Source organism: Sciurus vulgaris (assembly GCF_902686455.1).
Source record: "Sciurus vulgaris genome assembly, chromosome: 16".
Taxonomy (NCBI): Eukaryota; Metazoa; Chordata; class Mammalia; order Rodentia; family Sciuridae; genus Sciurus; species Sciurus vulgaris.
The window spans coordinates 17,695,043-17,722,506 of NC_136477.1; the positions used below are offsets into that span (position 1 = coordinate 17,695,043).

Consider the following 27,464-nt stretch of genomic DNA (forward strand, 5'->3'; position numbering starts at 1 on the left):
AGCCCCATGGTTCCCTGGAGATGCTGAGTGAGTGAGGGGCAAGGTGCCAAGCCCCGTTCAAGAGTCTTCTCTTAATTTGTAGAGATTGAGCCTCTGAGTCACCTCGACGAAGGACAGCCCCCAGCACCCGAGTCCCCAGAGGTCAGTCACGCAGCACCGGGCTCCCCTCCTATCTGCTCTTCCCAGAGCAGGCCAGGCAGTGACAGGAGGGCTGGACTGGCTGGGGTCTTGTGTTTAATAGTGCTTAATAAACACCTGTGACCCGGGGAGAGGTGGCAGCAAGTGGGCCTGCCCCTCCGTGGAGCTTGGGGCAGGGCTGGGCCAGAGCGGGCACTGGCAAGGTGAGCCTGGACGGAGGGGTAGGAGTCTGGCAGGGGAGGGCACCAGCCCCACAGGGAGGAGCAGGTCCTGATCCCCTCCTGTCCCCTAGAGCCGAGCCCTGGTTGGCCCATCCCGAAGGAAACCGTGTGAGAGTGACTTTGAGACCATCAAGCTCATCAGCAATGGGGCCTATGGGTGAGTCATCGGGTCCCAACCCATTTCTCAGATGGGCAGGCAGATGGCTGAGGCCAGGCAGCCCTGTCCCTTGGCAACTGGACTCTCACCCTCATACCTGGGCAAAGACAGGAAAGCTGAGGGCTGCAGAAGCAGGAGACGCACGGCCAGGTGACTTGCCCCAGATGAGCCCTGAGCAGGCTGTACCCGCCCCAGGGCAAGAGGACTCCAGGGGCTCAGGAGGCCGATGAAGGAAAAAGATGACCTCAAGGCAGCAATAGCCTGCAGCGAGCATCACGCAGGTGGCGCCTGGACAGCTTTGCCCAGAGCAGTCCCTCATCGCAGCCTGAGACCTCTGGACACGAGGGTTATTTCCTTCCTTCCTCCTGGGGGTTGAACCCAGGGGCAGCGACCACTGAGCCACATCCCCTGCCCTTTATGGCTTTTATTTTGAGACAGGGTCTCACTGAGTTGCCCAGGCTGGCCTCGAGCTTGTGATCCTCCTGCCTCAGCCTCCCGAGTTGCTGGGATGACACAGTTTAGGGCGTCACCATGGAGATGGGGCAGGGGGGCAAGGGGACTCCCAGGGAGAAGGGTGCTGGAGCGGGGTCTGTGTGGCCTGAGGCTCTGGGTGAGAGGTGCAAAGGGCAGCACCCGCAGCGCCTCCACATCTTTATCTGACCTGGTCAGGAGCCAGGCGGGTCCCGCGGCCTCTGTGGCTCCCTCTTATTCGGACAGTGTTCCAGTCAGTCAGATGTGGGAAGTCTAAGTTGGATGCCAGTGGGCTGTGGCAGGAGGGTCTCAGCCTGGTGTGAAAAAATAACCAACCCAGGTGGCGGGGAGGCACAGGCAGGCCAGATGACAGGTGCCAGTTAGATAGGTCTCAGGAAGTTCCAGCACCACAGTGGGTGGTGGCAGCTTGCAACAGTTTATTAAATATTTTATATACATCCAAAGACAGAGGAGTTTACATTTATGTATTTTCTAAAAAAGAAGAGTTCTAAGGCTCCCAACACAAAGAAATGATCAGTGTGCCCAAGTGCGGTGACTCATGCCTGTAATCCCAGCTACTCAGGAGGCTGAGGTGGGAGGATCACAAATTTGAGGCCAGCCTCAGCCACTTAGCAAGGCCTATCTTAAAATAAAAAAGGGCTGGGGATGGAAGTGGGTAGCAAATAACCCTGGGTTCAATCCCCAGCACCACACACATAAAAATTAAAACTAAAAGAAGAAATGATGACTGTTCTTCCATCTTTATGAATTGTGTACACGCACCCAATGATCACACCGTGTCCCATAAAATAAGTATAATTATGTGTCAATTGATAATAAAAAATCAAATAAACAATCCAGGGGCCAACACACGGGGCCCTCTTTGGCTCATTTGCATGACAGCCTCCGTTGGTGGCCTAAACCCACAGTGGCTTCTTTGGGAGGGGCCTGGTGGAGAAAAGGGTGTGGCCAGGAAGGCACAGCCCAACAGGCTAGGTTCTGGGTTGGGGTTGGGCCCCGGCACCCATTGGGACCTGGGTCTCAGCAAGCCGGCCCCACCCGCAGGGCTGTCTACCTGGTGAGGCACCGCGACACGCGGCAGCGCTTCGCCATCAAGAAGATCAATAAGCAGAACCTGATCCTGCGCAACCAGATCCAGCAGGTCTTCGTGGAGCGCGACATCCTCACCTTCGCCGAGAACCCCTTCGTGGTCAGCATGTTCTGCTCCTTCGAGACCCGGCGCCACCTGTGCATGGTCATGGAGTACGTGGAAGGTGCGCTTCCGGGGCGGCCTGCCTCCAGCCATGCGGGCTCGCCCCACACCCGCCTGGAGAAAATGATTGTGGGATCAAGCCGAGGTCCGCCCGGCCCTCTGTGGGGCTCCAGCCCGCCTCGGGGAAATTCTCAGGAACCCCATGCTGGGAGTGGGCTTGGGGAGTCGGGAGAGAAGGGCCGTCCGCGGTGCTGGGGGCCCCCCCTATCCGCAGGGTGCGGCATTGACTGGAAGGTAGGGAAGGGGCACTCGTGGAGTCGGTGGTGTGCAGAGAGAACAGGCACTTAGTAGGCGCCTGCATGTGTACATGCACCCCTCCTCCAGGCGGTGACTGCGCCACACTCCTGAAGAACATGGGCCCGCTGCCGGTGGACATGGCCCGCATGTACTTCGCGGAGACCGTGCTGGCGCTGGAGTACTTGCATAACTACGGCATCGTGCACCGTGACCTCAAGCCAGACAAGTGAGCACTCGCCAGGGCCCCCTCCCCCAGGGCGCTGGGGGTAGGGCCTGACCATCTGTGGGCGGGGCTTGGAGCCCTGTGGGCTGTGTGGCTGGGGCGCAGGCTCCCTTGCCCAGGGGCCCCACCCATCTCAACTACGCAGGCATGATAGGGCCCCTCTTGGCAGGATGGCAGAGAACCTGCACATGCAGAATACCTGTTGTGTACAGAGGAGAGGACAGGCACTTAAAAGGCACCAGCTGTATGCAGGGAAAGGTCTGTGTGTTTGTGGATATGCTGCCACTCAGGGAGAGAGGTACGCAGTTGGATGCACAAACGGCATGGCAGGAGAGAGCGTGCACTCGGAGCCGCTGCCACAAAAGGAGAGAATGTGCACTATGAGGCGCCAGCTAGGGAAGGACACACCCTTTGCAAGACTTTATGTGTAAAGCAGGTAACTGGGTGGGTTAGTCTAGGGAAGAAAGACAAGGTGTTCCCTGAGAGCCTTAGGGTGCTGATTTCCTTTTTGTATCTAGTAAGAACCTGCTACATGCCTAGATGACGGGGAACTACCGTCATCTAGGGTACTACCTTCTTTGGAACCCCTGTATGATTTTAAAGCATTTATTGAGCACCTTTGCTTTATTGAGCATCTGCTGTGTAGAGGAGAGAGCCACCTACTTAGTGAGTGCTTTGTGTGTGGGAGGCAAGAATCCTGTGTTCCCAGCTTCGTGCTGTGTGGAGACGCCTGCCTAGTGTTGAGAGCCCCGTGCGTTTGGGCATGGCGGTTTGTAAGTGGCCTAGAAGACGAAGCAGATGCAGTTTGACGCCTGCTCTGTGTCTGGCCTGCTCTCTGAGCTCTAAGGAACCCAAAACGGAGCTGGAAGAGCTCTGCGCCCTGACGCTGGGCTTGGGAAGCAGTTCAGGGCGGGGTGTCATCGTGGGTCACCTGCCTAACCTGTGCAGGCCCGGGCCATCCCCAGCACCAGGAAGGCAAGGCAAGAAGCAGCCGTACTGTTCACAGTAGGCGCAGACTTGCTTTAGAGAGCCAGGGCACACAGTAGGTGCCAAATAAATGCTTCATTAGACCATGAACATACATAATGAGCTTTCCAGACATGTATTTTTAAGTGGCAAACGTGCCCAGAAGGTGCATCAAAATGCGACTCTCTGGAAGGTGCACATGAGTCTGACAGACTCAGCAGACTCAGCAGAACCCTCAAGTTCAAAGGCATACAGGCAGCCATGCACACGGCGAGTGCAGGTTTGTAGCAAGTGGGTGCATGCACAAAGTGCACAGAAATCGCTGTGTATACAGAAGTTGCATGCTATGTGTTCATTTTTCCCCTGGGGATGTGAATATCAGGTGCCTGCAAAGGGGTTAACTCATCTGGACTGTGAAGCGTGTGCAGACTATGCGCAGACACACCCGGGGGGCGCTGGGGTGTTTTAACACACAGCTGTGATGCTTAGGGAGTTTATTTTTTTTATGTTCTTTTGTGGTACTAGGGACAGGACCCAGGGCCTCACACATGATTGGCAAGTACTCTACCACTGAGCTGTGTCCCCAGTCCCAGAAGTTCTTGTTTTCGTTTTTTTTTTGTTTTGTTTTTTGTTTTGTTTTGTTTTTGTTTTTGAGAGTGGGTCTCACTGTGTTGCCCAGGCTAGCCTTGATTCCTGCCCTCAAGAAATCCTCCTGCCTCAGCCTCCCATCTCAGCCTCCCACCTCAGCCTCCTGAGTAGCTGGGTCTGTAGGTGTGCACCCCAGAAAATTTCCTTTTGAACCGCGAAGTGCAGTCATGCCCTGGTGTCCCCTGGCAGTAGAGTCCAGGGTTCCTACAGACACCAAGCTCTGCAGACCCTCAGCCTCTTTTATAAAATGGCAGCATTTCCAAATAACCTGCACTCATCCTCCTGGCTACCCTGAATCACCTCTAGGTGGCTTACAAGACCTGCAATGTCCGTGCTGGGTCGACAGTTGCTGTCCTGTGTTGTTCAGGGGACAAGGACCAGAACATGCCTGTGCATGTCCAGGAGAGGCGTGTGTTTTTCAGATATTTTCAGGCCACAGTTGGTGGAATCTATGGGTACACAGGGCCAACTGTATACAGAGGCTCCATAGTGACACCAGGCACACCCAGTGGGGGCACAGAGAGCTTTGTGATATGGCCTGGGACCCATTAGCCTTTCAGGGACCTGGCTGCGGGATCCCTCGGGGGCGCACAGTGCTGCAGGCCTGGGCCTGGCTGGGGAGCGCGTTGGGTGGTGGTGGCCGTCGGGGGCGGGTGCCTCAGCCTCGCCCCCTGCCCACAGCCTGCTCATCACCTCCCTTGGCCACATCAAGCTGACCGACTTCGGCCTGTCCAAAATTGGGCTCATGAGCATGGCCACCAACCTCTACGAGGGACACATCGAGAAGGATGCCCGGGAATTCGTGGACAAGCAGGTGGGTGGCTGGCCAGGGGCAGCCCTGGGCGTGAGGCCCAAGCCCCGGATGCCGAGGGACTCTGCAAGAAAATGGGGAGAACTGACCCCTGGAATCCTGCCTGCCCCGATCCCTCCCAGCCCCTCTGGGCGGGGCGAGCTCACTCCCGTCCTGCCTGGCAGGTGTGCGGGACGCCTGAGTACATCGCCCCCGAGGTGATCTTCCGCCAGGGCTACGGGAAGCCCGTGGACTGGTGGGCCATGGGCATCGTCCTCTACGAGTTCCTGGTGGGCTGCGTGCCCTTCTTCGGGGACACCCCTGAAGAACTGTTCGGCCAGGTGGTCAGCGGTGCGTCCCCTCGCGGCCCTAGGCTCAGCCTTCCTGGGTTCCCCCTTCGGTGTTGGGAGGGGATCACTTTGCATGAGGACTGAGCACCCAGTGTGTGCTGGGACACAGCCTAGGGTGAGGGACGGATGGCTCCACGGTAGGGTGCCCACTGTCCACCAAGGAGATGGGCAGTCAGGGAGAGAGGAGTGGTGTGTGGCTCACTCCTCTAATCCCAGCGACTCGGGAGGCCAAGGCAGGAGGAGCTCAAGTCTGAGGCCAGCCTCAGCAACTTAGTAAGGTCTTGTCTCAAGAAAAACAGAAAGGCCGGCGGGGCTCAGCAGTGGAGCCGCCTAGCCGAGCCCTGGAGGCAAAGAGGAGCCTCCAGAGGGGAGGCGGGCGGGAGGGCGGCGGGGCGGCTGCCTGGAGTGAGCCCAGGGGGCTGGAGGGTCAGAAGACAGAGGGCATTGTGGGAGGAGGGCATGGCCGGGCCCGGGCTGCAGGGGAACCCAGGGTGTTCAGGGGCCCAAGAGCTCAGTGAGAGGAGAGGTGGTAGAAGGTGCTGGAAAAGCCTGTCCTCGCCCTCCCCTCGTTCTAGATGAGATCATGTGGCCAGAGGGGGACGAGGCCCTTCCAGCCGATGCCCAGGACCTCATCACCAGGCTGCTCCGGCAGAGCCCCCTGGACCGGCTGGGCACTGGTATGTGGGCACGGGCGTCCAGCCTGGGGAGTGAGGGTCCACTCGGGAAGCCGCCTGGAGGAACAGGGCGGGCTTTGGAGTCTGCCGGCATCTGGCTCATGACCTGGGAGCGGGTGGTCGGCCTGGTGCTCTCGGGGGTCACCGAGGCGGAGGAAGTGTGGAAGCCTGTGAAGTCAGGGGCAGGCTCCTAAAGTCCTCCAAGGCCCAGCCCCGGGGATCCGCCGTCTCCCTGCCTCGTGGAGTGCAGATGTGTGGAAGTCCTTAGGTGGTGGGACCCAGGGTCCGGCCAGGAGCCCGCATGGAGCAGGGCTGGCCTGGCGGGGCGGCTCTGTGGGCTCCCGCGTGGCAGCTGGTTCCTGCCGGGTTTCTGCTCCTGCACTGGCCTGTCCCACGTCCAGCGGGGGAGGCTGCAGGGCATGGCGGGACCCCGGCTCAGCCACAGTGTCTGCAGGTGGCACCCACGAGGTGAAGCAGCACCCCTTCTTCCTGGCCCTGGACTGGGCAGGGCTCCTGCGACACAAGGCCGAATTTGTCCCCCAACTCGAAGCCGAGGACGACACCAGCTACTTCGACAGTACGTGGGTCCCGGGGTCCCCAGGGCGGGCTCTGCTGGCCATGGTCCCCAGTGCCCAGGCTGTTGGCTGGGGGTCCGCCTCAGCACGGCCCTGACGCTGGACTGGGGCTTCCACTTCCTGGGCTTGCCGAGGTGTCCCCAGGTTCAGCAGGGGACACAGGGTATTGAGCGAGACTCGCGCAGGCTCAGCCTCCTGGATGTCCAGCCTTGACCAGGCAAGGGCCCTGTCGCATAGGAGACGGGATTCCATGCTGAATCTTCAGGGAGGGGACCCCTGGGGCACTGCCTGAGGACTCTCCCTCCCCATTTGAGGCTCCAGCCAAATACAGAGAAATGCCCTCAGCTTCCCACCCCTCCAGAACTCACTGCCCGGCAGAGGTCTGCTCTGAGCATCCGTTTCCTCTTTGGCGAAATGGGGGAAATCCTCTGCCTTTGAGAGACACAGTTCTACCTGATGCTGGATGATTCGGAGCCGAGAACCCCTCCTGTCCACGGTCCCTGAACACACCCAGCACGGTTCTGCCTTGGGGCCTTGCCTCTGCTGTGCCCACGTCCTGCGACACCCTCCCTACGTGGCCCCCCAGCCCTTGGGAACACCTCTGGGCGATGGGCAGCTGCACGTGCCTCTCCTTCCACAGCGCGTTCGGAGCGGTACCGCCACCTGGGCTCTGAGGACGAGGAGACCAACGACGAGGAGTCCTCCACCGAGATACCCCAGTTCTCCTCCTGCTCCCACCGGTTCAGCAAGGTGGGCTGGGGCCCGGGGCACGGTGCCTGGAAAGTGTGGCAAGGTGTCTGTCGTCTGCTGGCTTTTCTGTGTGTGGGTTTGGCTGGTTTTGGTTCCAGGCATTGACCTCAGGGGCACTTGACCACTGAGCCCCAGCCCAGCCCTATTCTGTTGCATCCTTAGAAAAGGGTCAAACACCCCGACCAGACGCACAGGCTCTCGCTGAGCTGCGTGGGCCTCGCTGTTGCTGAGGCTGGCTTTGCCCTCGCCATCCTCCGCCTCGGCCTCCCAGCCGCTGGGATGACAGGCGTGCGCCACCGCGCCGGCCTGTGTGTGGGCTTTTAATTGTAGTAAAATCCGTAACACAAATCCCCATCTCAGTCGTTCTGAGGTGCCCGGTTTGGTGGCTTAGCAGTCCCCCCCGGGTGAGCCCTGCCCGTCCAGCTCCAGCATTGGTACCGACCCTGCTGGCACCTTCCCCACGCGCGGCCCCTGCAACCCTGACCTGCTTCCTGTCCTCGTGGATGCATCTGCTCTGGACACTCCATGCCACGTGGCCTTTTGCTGGCTTCTGTCACTCAGTGTCATATTCCCAAGGCTCATGCAGGCTGTGGCCTGTCGGCGCTCCGCCCTCTGCAGCCGAGCGGGTCCCGCTCTGTGACTAGACTGCATTCTGCTGCTCAGCCAGCTGCTGATGGGCACCAGGGGTGCTTCCTCCTGTGCTGGCTGCTGTGCTGGGTGTTATTCCTCACCCCACAAACTTAGGTTGAATTCCTCCCCTTGTTTCAAATTTGATCAAAAATCCCTCTGCTCTGCTTTGGGTCTGGGCCCTGGGTGGGACTTTGTGGTCAGAAATGGAAGCCCTGCCCCTGACCTCAGTGGCCAGGCCACTCTGAGCCTCAGTTTCTTCTTCTGTACAGCAGGCTACAGACAGGTCTCTTTGGGGATGTGGGACGGAGGGAGTGAATGGAAGTGCCTGGCATCTGGGCGGTGCGCAGCCCAGCTGGCTCCCGCCGTGGGTGGGCTACCCTCACCGTCCTCATTCCTGCCGTTTTTTGCTGCCCCTCAGGTCTACAGCAGTTCTGAGTTCCTGGCCGTTCAGCCCACCCCTACCTTCACTGAAAGGAGCTTCAGTGAGGACCGGGAGGAAGGGTGGGAACGCAGTGACGGGGAGAACGGCCGTCGGGCGAGCACCGATGTCCGGTAGGTGGGCCAGGGATGTAGGCAGATCCGACTTCTCAGCCTGCTGGGAGGTGGAGACACAAAACCTGATGTTGAAAGAGCTTCCCAGTGGCCCAGTAGAAAAGGGTCAAACACACTGTCCAGTCGATCGGACCCTCACCACTTCACTGCCTTTGGCTTTGCATTGCTTGACCACACCAAAATGTAAAGCCACTGTGCACCACCACACTGCTAGGCTTCGGCGTCCACTGTTCCTTCTGTCCAGGAGGCCCTGCGGTAGCAAACTCCTGTTCATCCCCAAAGCCCGGACCCAATGGAAACAATCACTGTCTCTAGAGCAAGGGAGTTGGAGGCCGGGTTTCGGAGGCCAAACAGGAGCTAGCCAAAGAGGGAGCTACGGAGGGCACTCCCCAGCACTCGCCCCCCGGAGTTAAGAGGGAGCCAGAAGGGGCAGCCGAGTGCTGAGGTGCAGGCATGGTCCCCTGGCAGGCTCAGGTCCTGGACGTCCTCCGGTTCCTCCTGCCACTCGTCTGCATCTCAGCCTGAGCGGGGCCCCAGCCCGTCTCTCCTGAGCACCATCAGCCTCGACACGATGCCCAGGTTTGCCTTCTCTTCAGAGGACGAGGGAGCAGGCCCGGCCTCTGTGGACCCTAAGAAACCCGTCTTCATTCTGGGGGAGCCCGACCCCCCTCCACCAGCCACCCCAGTGACGCCCAAGCCCTCAGGCCTTTCTGGTTAGTGGGGCCCGGGTACGGGAGGAAGCTTTCCCAGGGGAGGGGCTGTTTGTGTGGGTTTTTAAGAACCAGTAGGCATCCTCCAGAGCTCAGACCGTGACAGCGGGGGAGGGCAGCACCCCCAGCTGCACAGGGTCAAGATGGGGTTGGGGAGCCCCAGAGGAGGAGGTAGGGGTCCAGGAAAGGGAGGGGCCTCGAAGAGTGGCGTTTTCCCCAGAGCAGAGATGGGGAAGGGTGTGCAGGAAGAGGGAACAGCATGAACGATGGCCAGGAGCCGGGGGCGTGTGTATACACGCCAGGAAGGGCGGGCCCAGCCCCCAGGGTAGAGGGGACCAGTGGTGAGATGGAGGGGCACCGGTGACCTCCCTGACCCCCCTCAGCTGACACAGCCGCCCTAAGCCACGCACGCCTGCGGAGTAACAGCACCGGCGCCCGACACTCCACGCCCCGGCCCCTGGATGCCGGCCGGGGCCGCCGCCTCGGGGGCCCAAGAGAACCGGCCCCTGAGAAGTCCAGGGCCTCCCCCGGCGGCGGGGGCAGCGGGGGACGCGTGCCCAAGTCGGCATCCGTCTCGGCCCTGTCGCTCATCATCACGGCAGGTAACCCGGGTCTGTTTAACCGACAGGCTGGAGCAGCTTTAGCCAGAGGCTTGGGAGCTGGGAGGGCCCCTGAGCTGGTCGCCGTGGGCTGAGCCCTGCTGAGCAGACACAGCCGGGCGCCTGGGGGACAGTGTCCCGGTAGCACCACCTGCTCAGAGGCCTGGGAGAGGCTGCTGGGGACGTGGCAGCAGCTGCCAGGGGCCAGAGTGCCCATCGGGGGAGGGAGGCTGCCCGCGGGGACTCACAGGGAGTGACCGTGATGCCCTGCAGATGACGGCAGCGGTGGCCCCCTCATGAGCCCGCTGTCCCCGCGCTCCCTGTCCTCGAACCCGTCCTCCCGAGACTCCTCGCCCAGCCGAGACCCGTCCCCGGTGTGCGGGAGCCTGCGGCCGCCCATCGTCATCCACAGCTCGGGCAAGAAGTACGGCTTCAGCCTGCGGGCCATCCGCGTCTACATGGGCGACAGCGACGTCTACACGGTGCACCACGTCGTCTGGGTGAGTCGGGCCAGCCGGGGTGAGGGCGGACAGCGGGGTGTCGGTGGGGGTCTGGGCGCCCGCCGGGCGGGTCAGTGGCCGAGGGGCCTTCGGGAGGCAGCCCTGGGCGTCCCCAGGAGGGGCCCCGCGCTGACGCCTGCCTCCTGCGCCCCCAGAGTGTGGAGGACGGAAGCCCCGCCCAGGAGGCGGGCCTGCGCGCCGGGGACCTCATCACCCACGTCAACGGGGAGTCGGTGCTGGGGCTGGTGCACAGGGACGTGGTGGAGCTGCTGCTGAAGGTGCCCGCCCTGCGCCGCCGGATGGTCCCCCGCGGCCGCCCAGGGGCTTCATTGTCAGGGCCAACTCTGGGCCTCATGGGTCCCCCCTGTGCCTCGAGCATGTCACTCTGAGTCCCCTAGTGACCTGCCAGAAGCCGCCTGCCCCAGCCAGGGCCAGCGCTCTGGGCTGAGGCCCGGCAGGGAGAGTGGCCCCAGGGCGAGGAGGGCGAGGTGACGACCCAGTGAGCTGTGGCTGGCTTGCCCGGTGGCTGGGTGGAGACGCGGGCTGTCTTTGGCCGCCTGGGTGGGAGGCCATGAGGTCAGGGTGTGTGGACAGGGAAGGGGCGGCTGGGCGGTGACGGCTCCTCTAGCAGGTGCAAGGCCCCGGCTCCATCCTAGCAGGTCCTGGGAGGTGGTGGGCGTGGGGCGCTGGGGGTGCACATCCCAGCTGGCCGAGCACAGAGGCCGCAGGCGACCCCTGGCATCTGTCCCACAGAGTGGCAACAAGATATCCCTGCGGACCACGGCCCTGGAGAACACGTCCATCAAGGTGGGCCCGGCCCGGAAGAACGTGGCCAAGGGCCGCATGGCGCGCAGGAGCAAGCGGAGCCGCCGGCGGGAGACCCAGGACCGGTGAGCGCCGGGTGGGCGGGCAGGCAGTGGACTCGGTGGCCCCAGGCGCCCACTTCCTGCCTCTCACCCACGTCACCCCCTTGGTCCCCAGACGAAAGTCGCTCTTCAAGAAAATCTCCAAGCAGTCCTCCGTGCTGCACACCAGCCGCAGCTTCTCCTCCGGCCTCCACCACTCGCTGTCCTCCAGCGAGAGCCTGCCCGGCTCGCCCACGCACAGCCTGTCCCCCAGCCCCACCACGCCCTGCCGCAGCCCCGCCCCCGACGCCCCAGCAGGTAGGTGCACACCCAGCACCTCGAGTCAGGACCTTGGGTCCCCAGGAGGGAGGCAGTAGGAAAGAGGTGACCGCCTGGAGCCTTCCCGCCCCCAGGCAACCTGGGGTGACCAGGGCAGATGTGGGGGACGGAGGGGCGTGCCGAGCTGGGGAACTTGGGGAGTCTGGGGCCAGACAGGGGAAGTGAAAGCCGGAGGAGTCTGCTGGCGGCTTAAGGAATAGATCCCGCCAATAAATAAATCCGCTGGATTTAAAGGGGGTGGGGGGTGTGGTGTGGGGAGCCATGGAGACTGAACTAGGGAGGGCCCCGTCGGAGTGTTGGAAAGATTGCTCTGGAACACGAAGAGTGTGACTTGACCTGACCTTGAGAGCCCCTAGTCTTAAAAAGATAGAGTGGAGCGCAGTGGTGTACATCTGTAGTCCCAGCTGCTCTGGGGGCCGAGACAGGATCATGAGTTCAAGGCCAGCCTGGGCAACTGAGCAAGACCCTGTCTCAAAATAAAATTGAAAAGGGCTGGGGTGGGCTCAGTGGTCCATCATTTGCCTAGCATGTGAAAGACCCTGGGCTCCATCCCAAGTACCATTTTTATAAAAGCTGGTGCAATGGCACATGCCTATAATCCCAGTGGCTTTGAAGGCTGAGACAAGAGGATCACAAGTTGGAGGTCAGCCTCAGCAATTTAGCAAGGCCCTAAGCAACTTAGTGAGACCCTGTCTCAAAAAAGTAAAAAGGGCTGGGGATGCGGCTTAGTGGTACAGCACCACTGGTTCAATCCCCAGTGCCAAAAAAAAGGATAGCCAGACACACACCACTGGCAAAGGGTCAGACCTAAGGGAGGGAAAGGCTGAGGTGATTCAGAGGGGAGGGGAGAGCTTCTTGAAGGAAAGGGTGAGGTGGCTAGGGCTTTGATGAATGAGTAGGAGTTCACCCAATCTAGGCCAAGGGAAGGGCTTTGCGCAGATGGGTGGCGGCCATGAAGGCAGCTTTGGCAGGTTTGGTCAGTCCCAGGGCCCCACCTGCAGGCTGGGGACATTGAGGCTGGGAGCCCTGACCTGCACCTGTCACCTACAGATACTGCGTCCCCACCCAGCGTATCCCCGAGCTCCAGCAGCCCCGCCTCCCCAGCTGCTGCTGGCCACACCCGCCCCAGCTCCCTGCATGGCCTGGCTGCCAAGCTAGGGCCGCCGCGCCACAAGACTGGCCGCCGCAAGTCCACGAGCAGTATCCCACCCTCCCCGCTGGCCTGTCCACCCGTTGCTGCACCTCCACCCCGCTCGCCCTCGCCCCTGCCAGGGCACACCCCCACGCCCCGATCCCCGCGGCTGCGCCGGGGCCAGTCGGCCGACAAGCTGGGCACGGGTGAGCGGCTGGATGCGGAGTCGGGGCGCCGCAGCCGCGGGGCAGACTCGGAGCTGGTGGTCATGCGGCGGCTGCACCTGTCCGAGCGCCGAGACTCCTTCAAGAAGCAGGAGGCTGTGCAGGAGGTGAGCTTCGACGAGCCACCTGAAGAGGGCGCTGTGCTGCTCGCCTCGGTGCCACAGATCGCCGTCGAAGGCGCCGAGGCGGTGCCGGGAGCCCTGGGGCCAGCTGGAAAAGACTGATCCCCCATCTGGTCTCTCCCTGGCCTTGAAGCCATGCGTTTTTTCGTGCTGTGTTGTTTTCCATCACGTCACGCCTGGATGGCGACTGAGCACATCAGCCTGCGACGCTAGAAGGCAAGAAGCCATCTCAATCCTTGCTACAAGGTGGAGACGGGCGTCCCTCGAATTCTGGTGTCCATGGGGCAGGAAAAGCAGGAATGGGAGCTGCGGTGACATTGTAAATAGCAGCAAATCCTTGCAACTAATTTATTACTTTTTATAAGCAATAGTCAGACTGAGCTGTTCCTGTGACGGCGGCTGCCAGGTCTCGCCCAGGCCCCTGCGACCCTGACTGCAGACCCTGCGCTCTGGGCTGAGAAGGAAGCACTTTGGACAAGTCACGTGTGTCTGTGTTTTCTAGTTTTTCTGTACTTTTAAAGTTTGTGTGTGTGTGTGTGTGTGTGTGTGTGTGTGTGTCCTCATCCCACGTCCGACCCAAGATTGATTTGAGGGGACACAACCAAGCTCACTGGTCCAGGCCCAGTTTGGATATGACCTGGAGGGCCCACTGTGTGCTTCCCCCAAAACAATCTGATCCCAATGATGGACTGGACTCTGAGGGTCACCTCCCACTGTCACAGCCGCCATCCAGCCCTTCCTGCTAGGGTCTGCCTCCAATCCTGCAGGCTCCAGCCTGAAGGAAGTGGTGTGGGCTTTGATGGCTGAGGAGGCGCTCACCAGACCTAGGCAGAGGTCTCCTCCTCCACCGGCAGGGGCCTCGAGGCCCTGGGAGGCTCAGGCCTTAAAGGGTACTGCCACGGTGGGAGAAGAATGTCTCCTCTGGACAAAATCCCATGTGTGTGAGGTCCACCAGAGTGAGCCCTTGACCATGATGTGTCTGACATCCTCCAGCAGGTCTCCATGTGTCAGAGCCTCCCTGGGATGAGGCTCAAATGAGGAAGGCCAGCTGGGGGGCAACAAGACCCAAGTTTGAATTTCAGCTTCACTGTGTGGCTCTGGGAAAATGGCTTTCCCACTCTGTGCCTGAGTTTCCTTGTGTTTACAAGACTAATCCCAATGACTATTTATTAAGCACCTACTGTGTGCCAAGCGCTTTTACTCATGGCTTCTCCCTCTGCTAGCCTTGAGAAGGCTGGAGGTGGTATGGTTATCTCACTGTACAGCCCAAGCAGCTGAGGCCCAGCAAGGGGCAGAGACGTGTCCCAGGATGGCCCAGTGAGTCTTGGCAGAAGTGGGCATCAGCCAGGCCCTGTTGCAGGCAGTGTCATCGAGGGTGCTTGAATGGTGTCCGATAGAGCACAGTCTAGCCCCAGTTCTTTACCAATGATGCTGCACCCGCTGGGCATCTTGGAGGCGGCTGGTGAGATCGCTGCGCGCCCCTTGGTGAGGGAGACTTCCAGGCACTGCAGCCCGCTCTGCATTCCTCCCTGCGCGCCCCCAGCTCTGCCTGGTGTTGAAGGGCAGACCTCGGCTGTGCATGACTTGCCCCTCCTTCCATCCCGGAGCTGGCCCTGAATAAAAGCCAACATTTACAAAGAGAAGTTCTGATGTCTGGATTTGTGAGGTACCCAAAAGAGGGCAGAAGATGTGAAGGGAATGGGTTCATTTGAAATGGGTTATGAAAAGTGAAGTTTGCCCTCCACTCTCCCTGACATCTCCTCTGGCCCTGTCCTCCTGCTGCCATGATGGGGGGTACCCATCATGGGCACTACCCTCAGAATCATCACCCCACCCAGGGCGCGTAGTCCCTGCTACTCAGGATGTTGGGGCAGAAGGATTCCTTGATCGCAGGAGTTCGAGACCAGCCCGGACAACACGAGACCGCCCCCCCCTCAAAAAACACCTTCAGACACTCGTTTGGTGCCCTGAGCTATGTTAATAAAGAAAAATAAGCCATCCTCTTATCCTTCCTAGTCTCATCTTTGCTTGGGCCGTGCCATACACTTTCTGCCCCACCCGAACCCAGCCCGAGCGCTATCGGCTATTTCCGGAACTCGCCTCAGTCTCAGAAACACCCGTGGTCACGCCCCCAGTTCCGAGTGCCTTCAGCTGTTTCCGGAAACAATCACGTATCTGTGCCCAGGTCCGTCACGTTCCCGCACCCGCGAGGCCCCGAGATCTTTCGGCTGTTTCCCGACGCTCAGGGTTGCCATGGAAACGCCTCCAACTCCGCCTCTTTCTCCGAGGCTATTCGGCTGTCTTGTGGCAAGCCCTTTCCCGGTTCCGCAGCCCTCCTCTTTCCCGAACCTGAGTCGGCCTCACCCGTCGTCTGGAACCGTCCATGCTTCGGCAACTTCCGGAATCTGACGGTAGCCTCTAGGCCTAGATTCCCGGGGTCTCCATTTGGGACTGGGCACGCTCAGTTCTTTCCAGCAACTCCCCGCGGTCTCGGAGCTCAGCCTCTGTTTCACCAGACCAGCTGGAGTGCGTTCGGCTATTTCCGGACCCGCTCGGGCGTCTCTGGCTCCCGCTTCGACAGACCCGATCTCGCTCGGCTACTTCCGTAACTGTTCGGCTGTCTCGCCTCAACCTCCAGCCTGCTAGTCCCGCGGGAGTACGTTCGGCTCTTTCCGGAATCACTCAGGCGTTCTCCCCGCCCTGGCTCCGCCTAGGTCTCTGTTAACTCGCCGGGCCCGAATGCGCTCGTCCCTTTCCGCCGGGGGCGGGCCCGGCCGCTCGGAACCGCGGCGGCGGCTGACGCCGGGATCCCGCGGCTGCGGCGACGGCGGCCGCGGTGGAGCCACGGGGCGGACTCAGCTCAGCGTGACGGCGGCCGCAGCGGCGGCGGTGGCGGTCGCGAGCAGGTGAGTCCCGACTGGCCGTCGTGGCAGGAGGGATTGTGGGAGTGCGCTGTATGCGGGCGCCAAGGCAGATTACAGGGCCCTGTGGAAACCAGACCACGGCCGCGGGCTGCAGCGGGCCCCGCGGGAATTGGGGGGCCGCAGGGACGGGCAGGCCTCGGGCTCATCAGCAACCGTGCAGCCTGCTCGGGACGGTCAGGGCGGAACGGGGGACTCCTCGACAGAGATACGGGGCTGGAGCCGCGGCCCCCCATGCAAGAAGGCCCTGTCTGGAGTGGGGCCTCGAGTAGTAACGAGGGGCGCCCAGGCACTGGGGCACAATGGGGTGCAGGAGGGTCCGGGGACGATCCCACTTCCGGTCTCCTGGCTGGCTGCAGGGTCCATGCAGGCCCGAGTGCGCGTCTGCGTGAGCACGCAGGCACTCGGTCCACCCGCGGAGCCCCCAGCCCGGCTTGGGCTCCCTCACCTCTTGAATTCAGGGAGCGCAGGTTCCCCGGCGTGTGCAAACGTGTGCACACCGGGGCGCGGGGGCGGACAGGCAGGAGGATCTAGGAGATTTCCTAGACGTTTCTTAACTGGGCCTCAGTTTCCCCACCTGTAGAATGCGGTGACATGGTTCAGAGAGTAGTTAACTCGGGCACCTGGGAACGTGGAGCCCCAGCTCTGTGAGCAGACACCTCCTGACAGCCCCTGTGGCCTGGGGATAAACCCCAGACCCTCGGCGCCAGGCCGTTGTTGGATGGCGCCCTTTCTTCTGGCCACCTGAATTCTTGGCAAGTGACTTGCTCCTGCCAGCCGTAGCATGTACCTTTACAGAGGCCGGGGAGGCCTGGTGCACCCTCCTTGCTCCCAAGCCGCGTTCTCTAGACTGCACACCCCGCCCCTGCCCCATCCTCACAGGAGAACCAGCTCTGCAGGACTGGGGCTGGGGACGTGGGGCCCCATCTCTGCCTCCTCCAGGCCGGGGCTCCTGGGGGGCCGTCATCACTCAGCATGTGGCAGCCTACCTCCCTGGGCAGCCACAGTGCCCTCCTCCTGTCCCCCTCCCCTGGCTCCCTGTCCTACCCTGCAGCTAAGGGCCAGCTGGCTCTTTGCCACACTTGCCCTCTACTTTTTACACCTGCTGTGGGCGCCAGGTTCAGCCAGCCTGGGGACACCCCCAGCTCCCTGCCTGCCCCCCCCACCCCCGGCAGGGACTTGGACTTACCTTTAGTCCTCTGCAGGTGCTGAGGGCTCTCCCTGCCCCTCCCGCCCTGTCCCTGTGTACACTCTGCTGCTTCCTGCCCTGCTCAGCCAGCCCCCATGTAGTCTGAGTGCACCCCATTTCACCCTGCTTGCTCTGAGTACCACCGGCCTCCTCAGCTCCGTCTGAGCCTGGGTGCGAGTCCTTGCTTCCCCCTGGCCCATGGAGTGGCCATACAGGCACCTCCCTGCTCTGAGCCTGCTTCCCATCTCTAATGAGGATGAGGAGGAGCTTGTTCAGCTCCCATCAGCCTCAGGGAGGGCTGCTGATGCACCCATTATACACATGGGGAAACTGAGGACAGGAACTGCACCCAAGGCCACCCAGTGCTTAGGGGATTCTGACCCAGGATTTGGATCTGGGCCCATCTCTGTTGGGGATACGAGTCAGCTGACAAATGCTGCCCCATCCCTCTCCCTCTAGGTCAGCAACCCTGGCCAAGCATGGTGGCATCCTGCGCTCTTGGCTCCCCTGGCTCCCTCGTCTGGCACGGCTGGAGGAGCTGCCAGCCTCGGGCACCGATGGCCCCTCTCCGGAGGGAGTGATCTGCCTGCTCTGTCACCCCTCTCCCATGGGGACCGCAGTGGCCAAGTGAGCCGCGATCACCGCCCCAGCCCCTGGCCTGCAGCTGACGCATGGTGGACACAGCACCAGTGGCCCTCATCGGGTCCCGGGATGATGCTGGGAAGCCGGGCGTGAGTGGCCCCCGGGTGGCCAGTGACTTCTGTGGAAACTGAGCCCTGAGCACCCCGAGCCAGCCCAGCGGATGGGGCCATCAGGGCCCCGAGCAGCTGCCTGACCATCCAACCCCGCTGCACCCGGCCATGGCTGGTGCCGAGGGCTTCCAGTACCGTGCGCTGTACCCGTTTCGCCGGGAGCGGCCAGAGGACCTGGAGCTGCTGCCCGGTGACGTGCTGGTGGTGAGCCGGGCTGCGCTGCAGGCGCTGGGCGTGGCGGAGGGTGGCGAGCGCTGCCCGCAGAGCGTGGGCTGGATGCCTGGCCTCAATGAGCGCACCCGGCAGCGAGGTGACTTCCCTGGCACCTACGTGGAGTTCCTGGGGCCTGTGGCTCTGGCCCGGCCAGGCCCTCGTCCACGAGGCCCCCGCCCGCTGCCTGCCAGGCCCCGCGATGGGCCCCCCGAGCCAGGTGAGCAGCAGGCAGAAGCCTAGAAGGAGGACGTCTGCTTGGACCCTCAGTCTTTTCTTCTCTGCAGTGAGGCAACGGGGTCTCTCAGGGGTGGAGGAATAGGGACACTGGGTCATTTCTTAGTTGTTGTTTCCGGACACTGCTGTCAGCTCAGCTCTGGACACAAGCTGGCCCTGCTCTCACAGGATTCTGATTTGAGATTTGGTGGGACTGTGATATAAATGGTGACGGAGGCTGTGAGGACCGAGGCTTGCAGGGAGGAGCTGGAGGTAGAGGGACCTGGGCAGTGGGCACAGCAAGGGCGAGGGTGGTGACGTAGCAGGGAACACTGGCAAGGCGGCCCACAGCATGGGGACGATGGAGTGGTCTGTAGGGCTCAGAGGCCCAGTCCAGCTTTCCTCGTGTACAGATGGGGTTCCTGGTGGGACCCCTTTATTAACACTGATTTTACCTGGTTTCTAAAATAAAGGAGCCTCGAAACCCCATAGTGTGGGCTGCTCAGCCGAGGGGAGCCATCCCGCTCCCCAGGAGGGTGCGGGGAGTGGAGAGGCCGTGGCACTGAGCTTACGCGGGGCAGCAGGGCTGTGGGTTCCGGGCAGGGAAACTGAGGCCCCGGTGGTGCAGAGGAGGCCGAGGGGCGTCAAGGACCCGCCAGTCTGAGCCTGCCCTCCCAGCAGCCCAGGGAGGCCCCAAGTACAAGGGGAAGAGCACTCGCGGGGGTCAGGCCCGGGGTGCCCCACACACTCAGGCCGGTTCCACGGCAGGGGGCAGAGTGGGCCGTGGGCTGCGCAGCCTGGCTTGGGCCTCACAGCATCTGGCGTCTCCAGGGCCGCGGCCGCAGGAGCAGGAGGTGGCCCCATCCGGGCTCCCGGCCAGAGTCTGCCTCTCCCCCTGGTAACAGCCGCCTCCCTGCTCAGCCTGGCCGGGCTCCAGCCTCCACACATCCCGCTCAGGCCGCGGCCCAGTCTCGCCCTCCAAACCTCCCAGCCCATGACCTCGGCCAGGCCTGCCCTCCGCGCAGCTTGGTTTCCGTCAGGAAAGGGCGACGGGGTCTGTGTGCACTGTGGGCCTCGCCGCTCTGGATGCTGGGGCCACCTGGGAGTGTGCAGAGGCCCATTTCGCCATGAGCCCGGGCAGGGCGCTGCCGCGGGGTTCCAGCCTCCTGGCCCTCCTGGCCTGCACCCTGGGGGCCAGGCCCCCTCAGAGCCCAGGCTCCTCATCTGCAGGTGGGGGTGGGGCCTGATCCCAGGGCCGCCCTCTGCATTTTGCACACAGGTCCCTGGTGGTCTCTGGGTTGATTCTGCAGAACTGCAGCCCCCGCCAGCCCAACCGGTGCCCACCCCCTCGCCTGCTTTTTCTTTTTCTTTCTTTCTTTTTTTTCTGGCGTCTTCCTTGCAGCTGGGTGTCTTCCAGCTCCAGGAGCCGCCTGGCCTGTCGCTCAGAGGCCCCGCAGGCCCCAGCTTGCCCCTGCCCTGTGCCAGGGCGTCCTGCTGAGGGCCAGAGCCGCGGCAAATGGTGGTGCAGCAGCAGAGCCCGGAGGAGGCAGGACTCCTGCACACAAAGGGCCCTGGAGCGGGAACACCGGCTGGGTAGGGGCTGGCCCGCCCGGCGCCCGCTGGGAGGGGTTTCAGCCTTTTCAAAAAGGACAGAGAATTTAGAAGCAGAATGACTTAGAGATAAGGAAGGGTCCCTAAAAGAAGCTGTTCACACTCGTGAGGGTTACTTTCCTTTAATCCTTCCCAACCTTTTTTTTTTTTCCCATTTACATCAAGAAAGGAGAGGCTGGGGTACCGCCCAAGGTAGAGTGCTTGCCTAGCACGAGTGACGTCCTGGGTTCCATCCCAGCACCTCAAAAGAAATAGAGAGGGAAAAAAGAGACCACACCATCTACTTGTTTTTCCCTTGAAAAAACTGATGCCCAGAGACTACAGGTCAGGTACCCAAGGTTGCACAGCAACTGTGACAGAGCCCAAAACCTGCCATGCGAGCTTCAGTGACTGCCTTAAGGAACCATAAATCAGGTGGCTTTAAACAATAGAAATTTATTCTGTTGTGTTTCTAGAATCCCGGAGTCCGAAGTCAGGGCCTGCTCCCTCTGAAGGAAGTCAATGATGAATCTCTTCTGGCTTCTGCCACCTTCCGGTGTCCCCAGGCATTCCTTGGCTTGGAGGTGGATTACTCCATCTCCACGTCTTCACGTGGCCTTCTCTTAGGGAGACACCAGCCATTGGCTTAGGGCACCCTAAATCCAGGATGATCTCATCTGGGGTAGCCTTACCTTTATTCTACCTACAGAGACCCTATTTCCAAATAAGGTGGCAGCCACAGGCTCTCGGGGCCAGGCCTCAGACATATGTGTCCACGGCCACTGTAGAGCCCACTCCGGGCCTCTGAGGTCGTGTGACTTCTCCATGTCTCACTCCAGAAAGCTGCTTCCCATCAACCCCCCAGCCCCTCCGACAGGGCCCTCTGCCCTCCCAGGGTGCTCCCGATGCCCAGTGCTTGTCTGCGCTGGCTCCTGCCTGGAGCCGTTGGGACGGAGCTTGCCCGGGCAGAGGGACTGGGGTCCTTCCAGGGGCCTCACCAACATGCTGTCTCCACCAGGCCTCACACTCCCTGACCTGGCCGAGCAGTTCTCCCCACCTGACGTGGCGCCCCCCATCCTGGTGAAGCTTGTGGAGGCCCTTGAACAGATAGGTGAGCCCCAGCCCACCCACCCCCCAACCTCTGCGTGCTCACCCCCTCACAGGGCCGCCGAGCGCCTGCATTGAGGAGGCTAAGCCCACAGGGCCTGGCATCCTTGTTACACAGGGGAGGGTGGCCTGGTGGGGGAGGTGGGCTGGACCCTCCTTACCCGTGCAGGGCCCTCTGTGGAGGTCTCCCGCTTTCCTCCTCCTTTAATGGTATCTCTGGGTTCCAAAGCGAGAGTGCCAGGGTTGAATGGCCACCCTGTCCTTCCATGGGGTTGGGCAACATTTAAGAGCTGACTGGCCTGTCCCCTCTCTCCAGGGCTGGACAGCGAGCCCCACTGCAGGCCTGAGCTGCCTGCCCCACGCACAGGTGAGAGGCGCCTCCTTGGGCAGGGATGGGGGAGGAGCCGGCCTCCGCAGCCCAGCAGGGACCCCAGTACACAGCAGCTGGGCATGTCCCCCTGTACCCACAGACTGGTCCCTGAGCGATGTGGAGCAGTGGGACGCTGCTGCTTTGTCGGACGGCATTAAGGGCTTCCTGCTGGCGTTGCCCGCGCCCCTAGTGACACCTGAAGCTGCTGCCGAAGCGAGCCGGGCTCTGCGAGGTGAGCCTGATGGGGAGCCAGGGATGGGGAGGGTGGGTAGGCGGTCATCTGCCCTGGCTCACCCAGCCTTGGCCGTCTGTTCTCAGAGGCTGCAGGGCCTGTGGGGCCGGTGCTGGAACCCCCGACGCTGCCGCTGCACGGTGCTCTCACGCTGCGCTTCCTACTCCAGCACCTGGGCCGCCTGGCCCGCCACGCCGCGGCCCAGGGGCCTGCCATCCGCGCCCTGGGGGCCACCTTTGGGCCCCTGCTGCTGCGCATGCAGCCACCCTCACCGCCGCCAGGGGGCGCGCCTGACGGGTGAGCCAGCAGCGCCGTAGGGGCGGGGCTGAGCTCTAGCAGGAGGGGCGGGGCTGGTGGGCGTGGCCACGCCTGAGGAGGCGGGGAGGAATCCAGGAAAGGCCGGGGGCGGGGCGTGTGGGCGGGCCTGCACCCTCGCCTCTGCTCCCCGGTGGCTCTTGGTCTCTTGTTGGTGACTACACACAGTAAGCAGGACTTGGCCTCGCATACCCGAGTCTGTCACCTGCCCCTCTCCCCTGTACATACCTTTGTGAATAGTCACCCCCCAGTGTGCAGGCACCAGCAGGAGTGTGTACTGCGTCTGGATGTCTGGACGGGCCCAGACCTCACCACGCTCCCATTGCCCCCAGGAGTGAGTCCAGCCCAAACTTCCCCGTGCTGCTGGTGGAGAAGCTGCTGCAGGAACATCTGGAAGAACAGGAGGTTGCACCTCCAGGTGAACCCCCCTCCCAAAAACGATCCTCAGTTCTTACTGCTGGAGACCGTGATTGCTGATTCTGGGGCCCTGCCAGTGCAAACAGGCCCCGTCGCAAGGGGAGATGGCTGCTGTATACAGTTGGTGCTTATTGTGCATTTGTTTTCCTGTCCCCCAGCACTGCCACCTAAACCCTCCAAGGCAAAGCCAGCCACGACAGGCCTGGCCAATGGGGGGAGCCCACCTTCACTGCAGGACGCTGAGTGGTACTGGGGGGACATCTCCAGGTAGGGTCTCTGGGGTGGGGCCAGGGACTCAGGAGGTGCCACGTGTGTCCAGGTTGGCAGCTCCAACCCTGGGTGTCCCCACAGGGAAGAGGTAAACGAGAAACTCCGGGACACTCCAGATGGAACCTTTCTGGTTCGAGATGCATCCAGCAAGATCCAAGGGGAGTACACGCTCACCCTCAGGTGGGCCTGTCCCCTCAGGGTTCTCTAGGTGTCGTACAGGGGCTGGGATGCCAGAGGGCTGGGGCTGGGGTCCCACCGGGTGCCAACAGCCTATCTTTCCCCCAGGAAAGGGGGCAACAACAAGCTGATCAAGGTGTTCCACCGGGACGGCCACTATGGCTTCTCGGAGCCGCTCACCTTCTGCTCCGTCGTGGACCTCATCACCCACTACCGCCACGAGTCCCTGGCCCAGTACAATGCCAAGCTGGACACGCGGCTCCTCTACCCCGTGTCCAAGTACCAGCAGGTCTGCACCAGGCCGAGCCAGGGTGGGCAGTGCCTCTGTCTCGGTCTCCTGGGGCTCCCCTGACCCCACCCCTCGTATCCCCAGGACCAGGTCGTCAAGGAGGACAGTGTGGAGGCTGTGGGTGCTCAGCTCAAGGTCTACCACCAGCAGTACCAGGACAAGAGCCGCGAGTATGACCAGCTGTACGAGGAGTACACACGCACCTCCCAGGTACCTCCGCGGGTGCCAGGGTGCAGAGGGCCCTGGCGAGGCCAGCAGCCAGGGACAGCTTTGGGCCAGGGAGGTCAGGCAGCCTAGTGCACGTAGTTTTAAAAAGTAAAGAAGGCATAAGTGAGAAGGGACCAACAGGCTCACAGGAGTGGCTGTGCCAGGACCTGGGGTCCCCCAGGGCCCCTGCTCTGTCTGGCCTGGGTTTCCCCATCCTGCAGTGGAACCAAGGATTTTGATCACTTCTCTGTGTCCTTCAAGCAGGGTGTGATTCTGAACTGTAATAGTAACCTGATGCAGACTTGGCTGAACCAGAGGGCCAGGAGGTCACAGGAACGAGTGGCATTTTTTTAAAAGGAGGTTTTGTCACTGCATTGGGGGTGGGGGTGCCAGGGATTGAACCCAGGGGTGCTTTACCACTGAGCCACATCCCCAGCTCTTTTTATTTCTTTTTTTTATTATTTTGAGACAGGGTCTCACTAAGCTGCATAGGGTATTGCTAAGATGCTGAGGCTCACAATCCTGCCTCAGCTTCCCAAGTGGTGGGGTTACAGGCATGTGCCACTGTGCCCAGCTCAAGGACTGTATTAATGTGCCTTTTTGCAAGTTGAGAGACAACAGATTCAGATAGAATGTCCTGTCTCTGAAGATTGCTCAGTTGTGTGTGTGTGTGTGTGTGTGTCTCTCTTTCTCTCTCTCTCTCACACACACACACACTGCCCGGTAGTCTCCAAAGTTTTAACTTGCTGTCCCTCTTTTAGCGATGGGGCACCTGAGGTCTATTTAAGTGGACAAGTTGCCTGTCCAGGATTAGTGAAGAACAGCGTGATCTCAAAAGTAATCCAGGTCCCCTGAACCTCAGTTTCCCCAATAACAATTCCAGTTTTGTGGGGGGCTTTGGGAGTTCCTAAAATACAATGCATCGAAAATGCTGTGTAGCATCCACCCCAGGAAGCCCCATGAACTGAATAATTCTCAGCAGTGCTAAAAGTCCAAGGGTTTGTAAGGTGTCCAAAGGAGGATGAAAGGAAAGGAGAAGTTGGGGAGTGGGGTGTTGAAGGCTGAATAGGAGTTCGTTTGTCTGCCACTAGAATTACTTCTCCAGGACTGGTGCTTCTGGTGCAGGAGCAAAATCTCCACATCAGAGATGGGATGGCCCTTCGTCCCTCATGAGGGACTTTTGAGGAGTCCCTAGAGGTACTCAGATGTGTCCCCTCCCCAGGAGCTGCAGATGAAGCGCACAGCGATTGAGGCCTTCAACGAGACCATCAAGATCTTCGAGGAGCAGGGCCAGACTCAGGAGAAGTGCAGTAAGGAGTATCTGGAGCGCTTCCGGCGTGAGGGCAACGAGAAGGAGATGCAGCGGTGAGCAGCGCCCGGCGGAAGGGAATGGAGGGGCGGCCGGGAGGAAGGGAGGAAGGGTGTCGGTTGAGGAGCTGGCCAGAGAGCAATGGCGGGGCGGAGCCCAGGCACAGGCTTATAGGCTGGGAGCAGAGAAGGTCCCCAGGAGCCACCTGAGGCCTCTGAGCCATCCCCCCAACAGGATCCTGCTGAACTCGGAGCGACTCAAGTCCCGCATCGCAGAGATCCACGAAAGTCGCACAAAGCTGGAGCAGGACCTGCGGGCACAGGCCTCGGACAACCGCGAGATCGACAAGCGCATGAACAGCCTCAAGCCCGACCTCATGCAGCTGCGCAAGATCCGAGACCAGTACCTCGTGTGAGTGGCCGCGCTGCCAGAGCCGGGCACCTGGGCAGCCCTACGGGCCCCTTCCCTCTGTCAGGCCGGGACCGCTCCCCCTGGACCCCTCCGAAGGGCCCCCACTAGCCCTGTCTTTGACTTAGGAGCGCTGGTCTCAGGCAGGTGCGCTCTGCCCCCTGGCGGCAGCCCTGGCTCCCACCTCTCACCTCTCCCAAGGCCCTGCCCTCCTGCCCGGACGCAGACGCGCATGCGTGTTGTGCCCGGCAGGCCCCAGCCAAGCACCGCGTGCACATTAGCTCATTTATTCCTGACCAAGTTCTTTGCCAAGTTTGCCCTTCGCAGCTGGGGAAGCTGAGGCACAGGGCTGACAGCTTTCCTGGACACAGGCCAATGGCAGTGCCCTGCGGCCCCCAGGACTGAGCCTCTGGTGGTGATCAGGCCTTCCCTGGGCTGGTGGGTTCTAGGGGCTCCTAACCGTCAAGGCCAGGGTCAGGAAGGGCGGCCCGCGGGCAGAGCCGGGGGACCGCCTCGGTTCAGGCTGCCCCTCGCCAGGTCAAGGCCACCTCCTTGTGGGATAGAGAATTCAGATCCCCTCTCCTGGCCCTGCCGCCCGGCCTACTGTGCTTCGGGCGCTCACCTCCCCTTCCCTTCTTGCTCCTCAGGTGGCTTACCCAAAAGGGCGCCCGGCAGAAGAAGATCAATGAGTGGCTGGGGATCAAAAACGAGACCGAGGAGTGAGTGGCCTCGCGGAGGGAGGCGGGGGGAGGGCCTCTAGAGCGGCTTGTTCAGCGGGCTGGTGGGAGTGGGGCTGGCGGATGAGCCACCAGGCCTGCTCGCTGCCTCCCGCAGCCAGTACGCACTGATGGAGGACGAGGAGGACCTCCCGCACCACGAGGAGCGCACGTGGTACGTGGGCAAGATCAATCGCACGCAGGCCGAGGAGATGCTGAGCGGCAAGCGGGACGGCACCTTCCTCATCCGCGAGAGCAGCCAGCGCGGCTGCTACGCCTGCTCCGTGGTGTGAGTGCCTCGCGGGAGCCGGCGGCCTGCGGGCGGGCGGGAGCACCTGCTGCGCAGGACAGCGACCCGGGAAAGCCACAGCGCCCTCTGACCTGCCCTTGCCCCTCCCAGGGTGGACGGCGACACCAAGCACTGCGTCATCTACCGCACAGCCACTGGCTTCGGCTTCGCCGAGCCCTACAACCTGTACGGGTCGCTGAAGGAGCTGGTGCTGCACTACCAGCACGCCTCCCTGGTGCAGCACAACGACGCGCTCACCGTCACCCTGGCGCACCCCGTGCGCGCCCCGGGGCCCGGCCCGCCGCCCGCCGCCCGCTGAGCCTCCGGTGGCCTGCAGACAGACCAGCCCAGCGGGGTCCTGGCGGCTCGCCGCCTCCCTCTCCTGCCCTCCCTCTCGGTCTCCGTGTCTCCCCGCCGGGCGTCCTGCCCTCCCCCTGTCCTGGACATCGCCCCCTGGTGGCTCTGGCCGCCCCGACGCCTGCCCTCTGCAGGCCCCAGCCCCAGGCGCCCCTCCGGCCGCACCTCCATGTTTACAGAGGCTCCTGGGCTGCGCGGCCCCGGCCTGGGGGCCCCATGTGTAAGCCATAGACCTGGGATGGGGAGGAAGGAACTTCGCTCGGCTGCTTCCAAGAACCTCGGCCGCCACACTCGGGGCCGGGCGGGACCCGCCCCACAGACCCCAACTTCCCTTCCAAACGCTGAAGTGAAACCGCGGCTGAGTCGCCCCGTGATGGGGCCGCTGCCCAGAAGTCCCCCCACCAGAAAGGAAAGAATTAAAAATAAGCTGGTGAGCTGGCCCTGCCCCCAGGAATCCAGGCCACCAGGGCCGCGCTGCTGGGTGGCTTGGCAGACTGCCCACTGTACCTCCTTTGTCGCGATTCAGGGCTCCTCCCCGATCATGTTGGGTTTTGATTGGTTTCTCCTCGACTCTGAGGTCCTCTCTTTTGGGACGAGAGCCCTGGTTTTCTACACTGCCTGGGACCCGCTGCCTGCCCGCCTAGGCTGGGGCAGCTTTTGTACGGTACGTTGTTATTGACGTGGATATAAACCTTTGAACACGGTGGCTGAGTGAGTCCTTGGGGACTGGAATTCTGCGCGGGGACTGTGGGTTTCACTTCAGCCACCTCTGAGTGCTCAGTGCCTTTACCTTTCCCCGCCTTGGGCCACTCAAGCCCAGAGAACCCACGGCCTGCCTGGGGCCAGTAGGGTCCTCCAGCTCCTGCTCAGGAGCTCCCCAGACCCCCATCTGGCTCCGGTCCACCTTCCAAGTGTGAGTCCCTGCTGGGCCCCCAGTTGTACCCTCGGAAGTCACCTCTGCTCCTGCTGCTCTGATCCGCAGCTTCATTGTCAAGTG

The 27,464-nt window shown here is 61.8% G+C and overlaps 3 protein-coding genes across 22 annotated transcripts in view; 2 read left to right on the forward strand and 1 right to left on the reverse strand.

Moving 5' to 3' along the window:
• The window catches only part of MAST3 (microtubule associated serine/threonine kinase 3), a 34,404-nt gene extending 18,789 nt beyond the window's left edge, over positions 1 to 15,615 (forward strand). For all 14 annotated transcript variants that reach the window (XM_079114954.1, XM_079114948.1, XM_079114949.1 and 11 more), the window contains 17 exons: positions 83 to 141; positions 431 to 516; positions 2,053 to 2,261; positions 2,585 to 2,723; positions 5,016 to 5,148; positions 5,310 to 5,475; positions 6,050 to 6,151; positions 6,603 to 6,725; positions 7,364 to 7,473; positions 8,522 to 8,655; positions 9,124 to 9,368; positions 9,749 to 9,967; positions 10,238 to 10,464; positions 10,620 to 10,742; positions 11,218 to 11,354; positions 11,446 to 11,627; positions 12,699 to 15,615. In XM_079114954.1, coding sequence (XP_078971080.1) covers positions 83 to 141; positions 431 to 516; positions 2,053 to 2,261; positions 2,585 to 2,723; positions 5,016 to 5,148; positions 5,310 to 5,475; positions 6,050 to 6,151; positions 6,603 to 6,725; positions 7,364 to 7,473; positions 8,522 to 8,655; positions 9,124 to 9,368; positions 9,749 to 9,967; positions 10,238 to 10,464; positions 10,620 to 10,742; positions 11,218 to 11,354; positions 11,446 to 11,627; positions 12,699 to 13,228 — 2,924 coding nt within the window. In that variant the 3' untranslated portion in view covers positions 13,229 to 15,615. The remainder of the gene's footprint in view (positions 1 to 82; positions 142 to 430; positions 517 to 2,052; positions 2,262 to 2,584; positions 2,724 to 5,015; positions 5,149 to 5,309; positions 5,476 to 6,049; positions 6,152 to 6,602; positions 6,726 to 7,363; positions 7,474 to 8,521; positions 8,656 to 9,123; positions 9,369 to 9,748; positions 9,968 to 10,237; positions 10,465 to 10,619; positions 10,743 to 11,217; positions 11,355 to 11,445; positions 11,628 to 12,698) is intronic.
• Positions 1 to 27,464, reverse strand: part of PDE4C (phosphodiesterase 4C) — a 187,969-nt gene that overhangs the window by 115,100 nt on the left and 45,405 nt on the right. The window lies entirely within an intron of this gene.
• Positions 15,758 to 27,173, forward strand: PIK3R2 (phosphoinositide-3-kinase regulatory subunit 2). The gene is made up of 16 exons (XM_079114986.1): positions 15,758 to 16,032; positions 17,696 to 18,418; positions 21,023 to 21,115; positions 21,428 to 21,478; positions 21,582 to 21,713; positions 21,800 to 22,010; positions 22,361 to 22,446; positions 22,604 to 22,712; positions 22,797 to 22,895; positions 23,001 to 23,181; positions 23,266 to 23,391; positions 24,611 to 24,753; positions 24,932 to 25,108; positions 25,753 to 25,824; positions 25,940 to 26,110; positions 26,222 to 27,173. Exons 2-16 carry the CDS (start codon positions 18,097 to 18,099, stop codon positions 26,427 to 26,429), a joined length of 2,181 nt encoding a protein of 726 aa, XP_078971112.1. The 5' UTR covers positions 15,758 to 16,032; positions 17,696 to 18,096; the 3' UTR covers positions 26,430 to 27,173.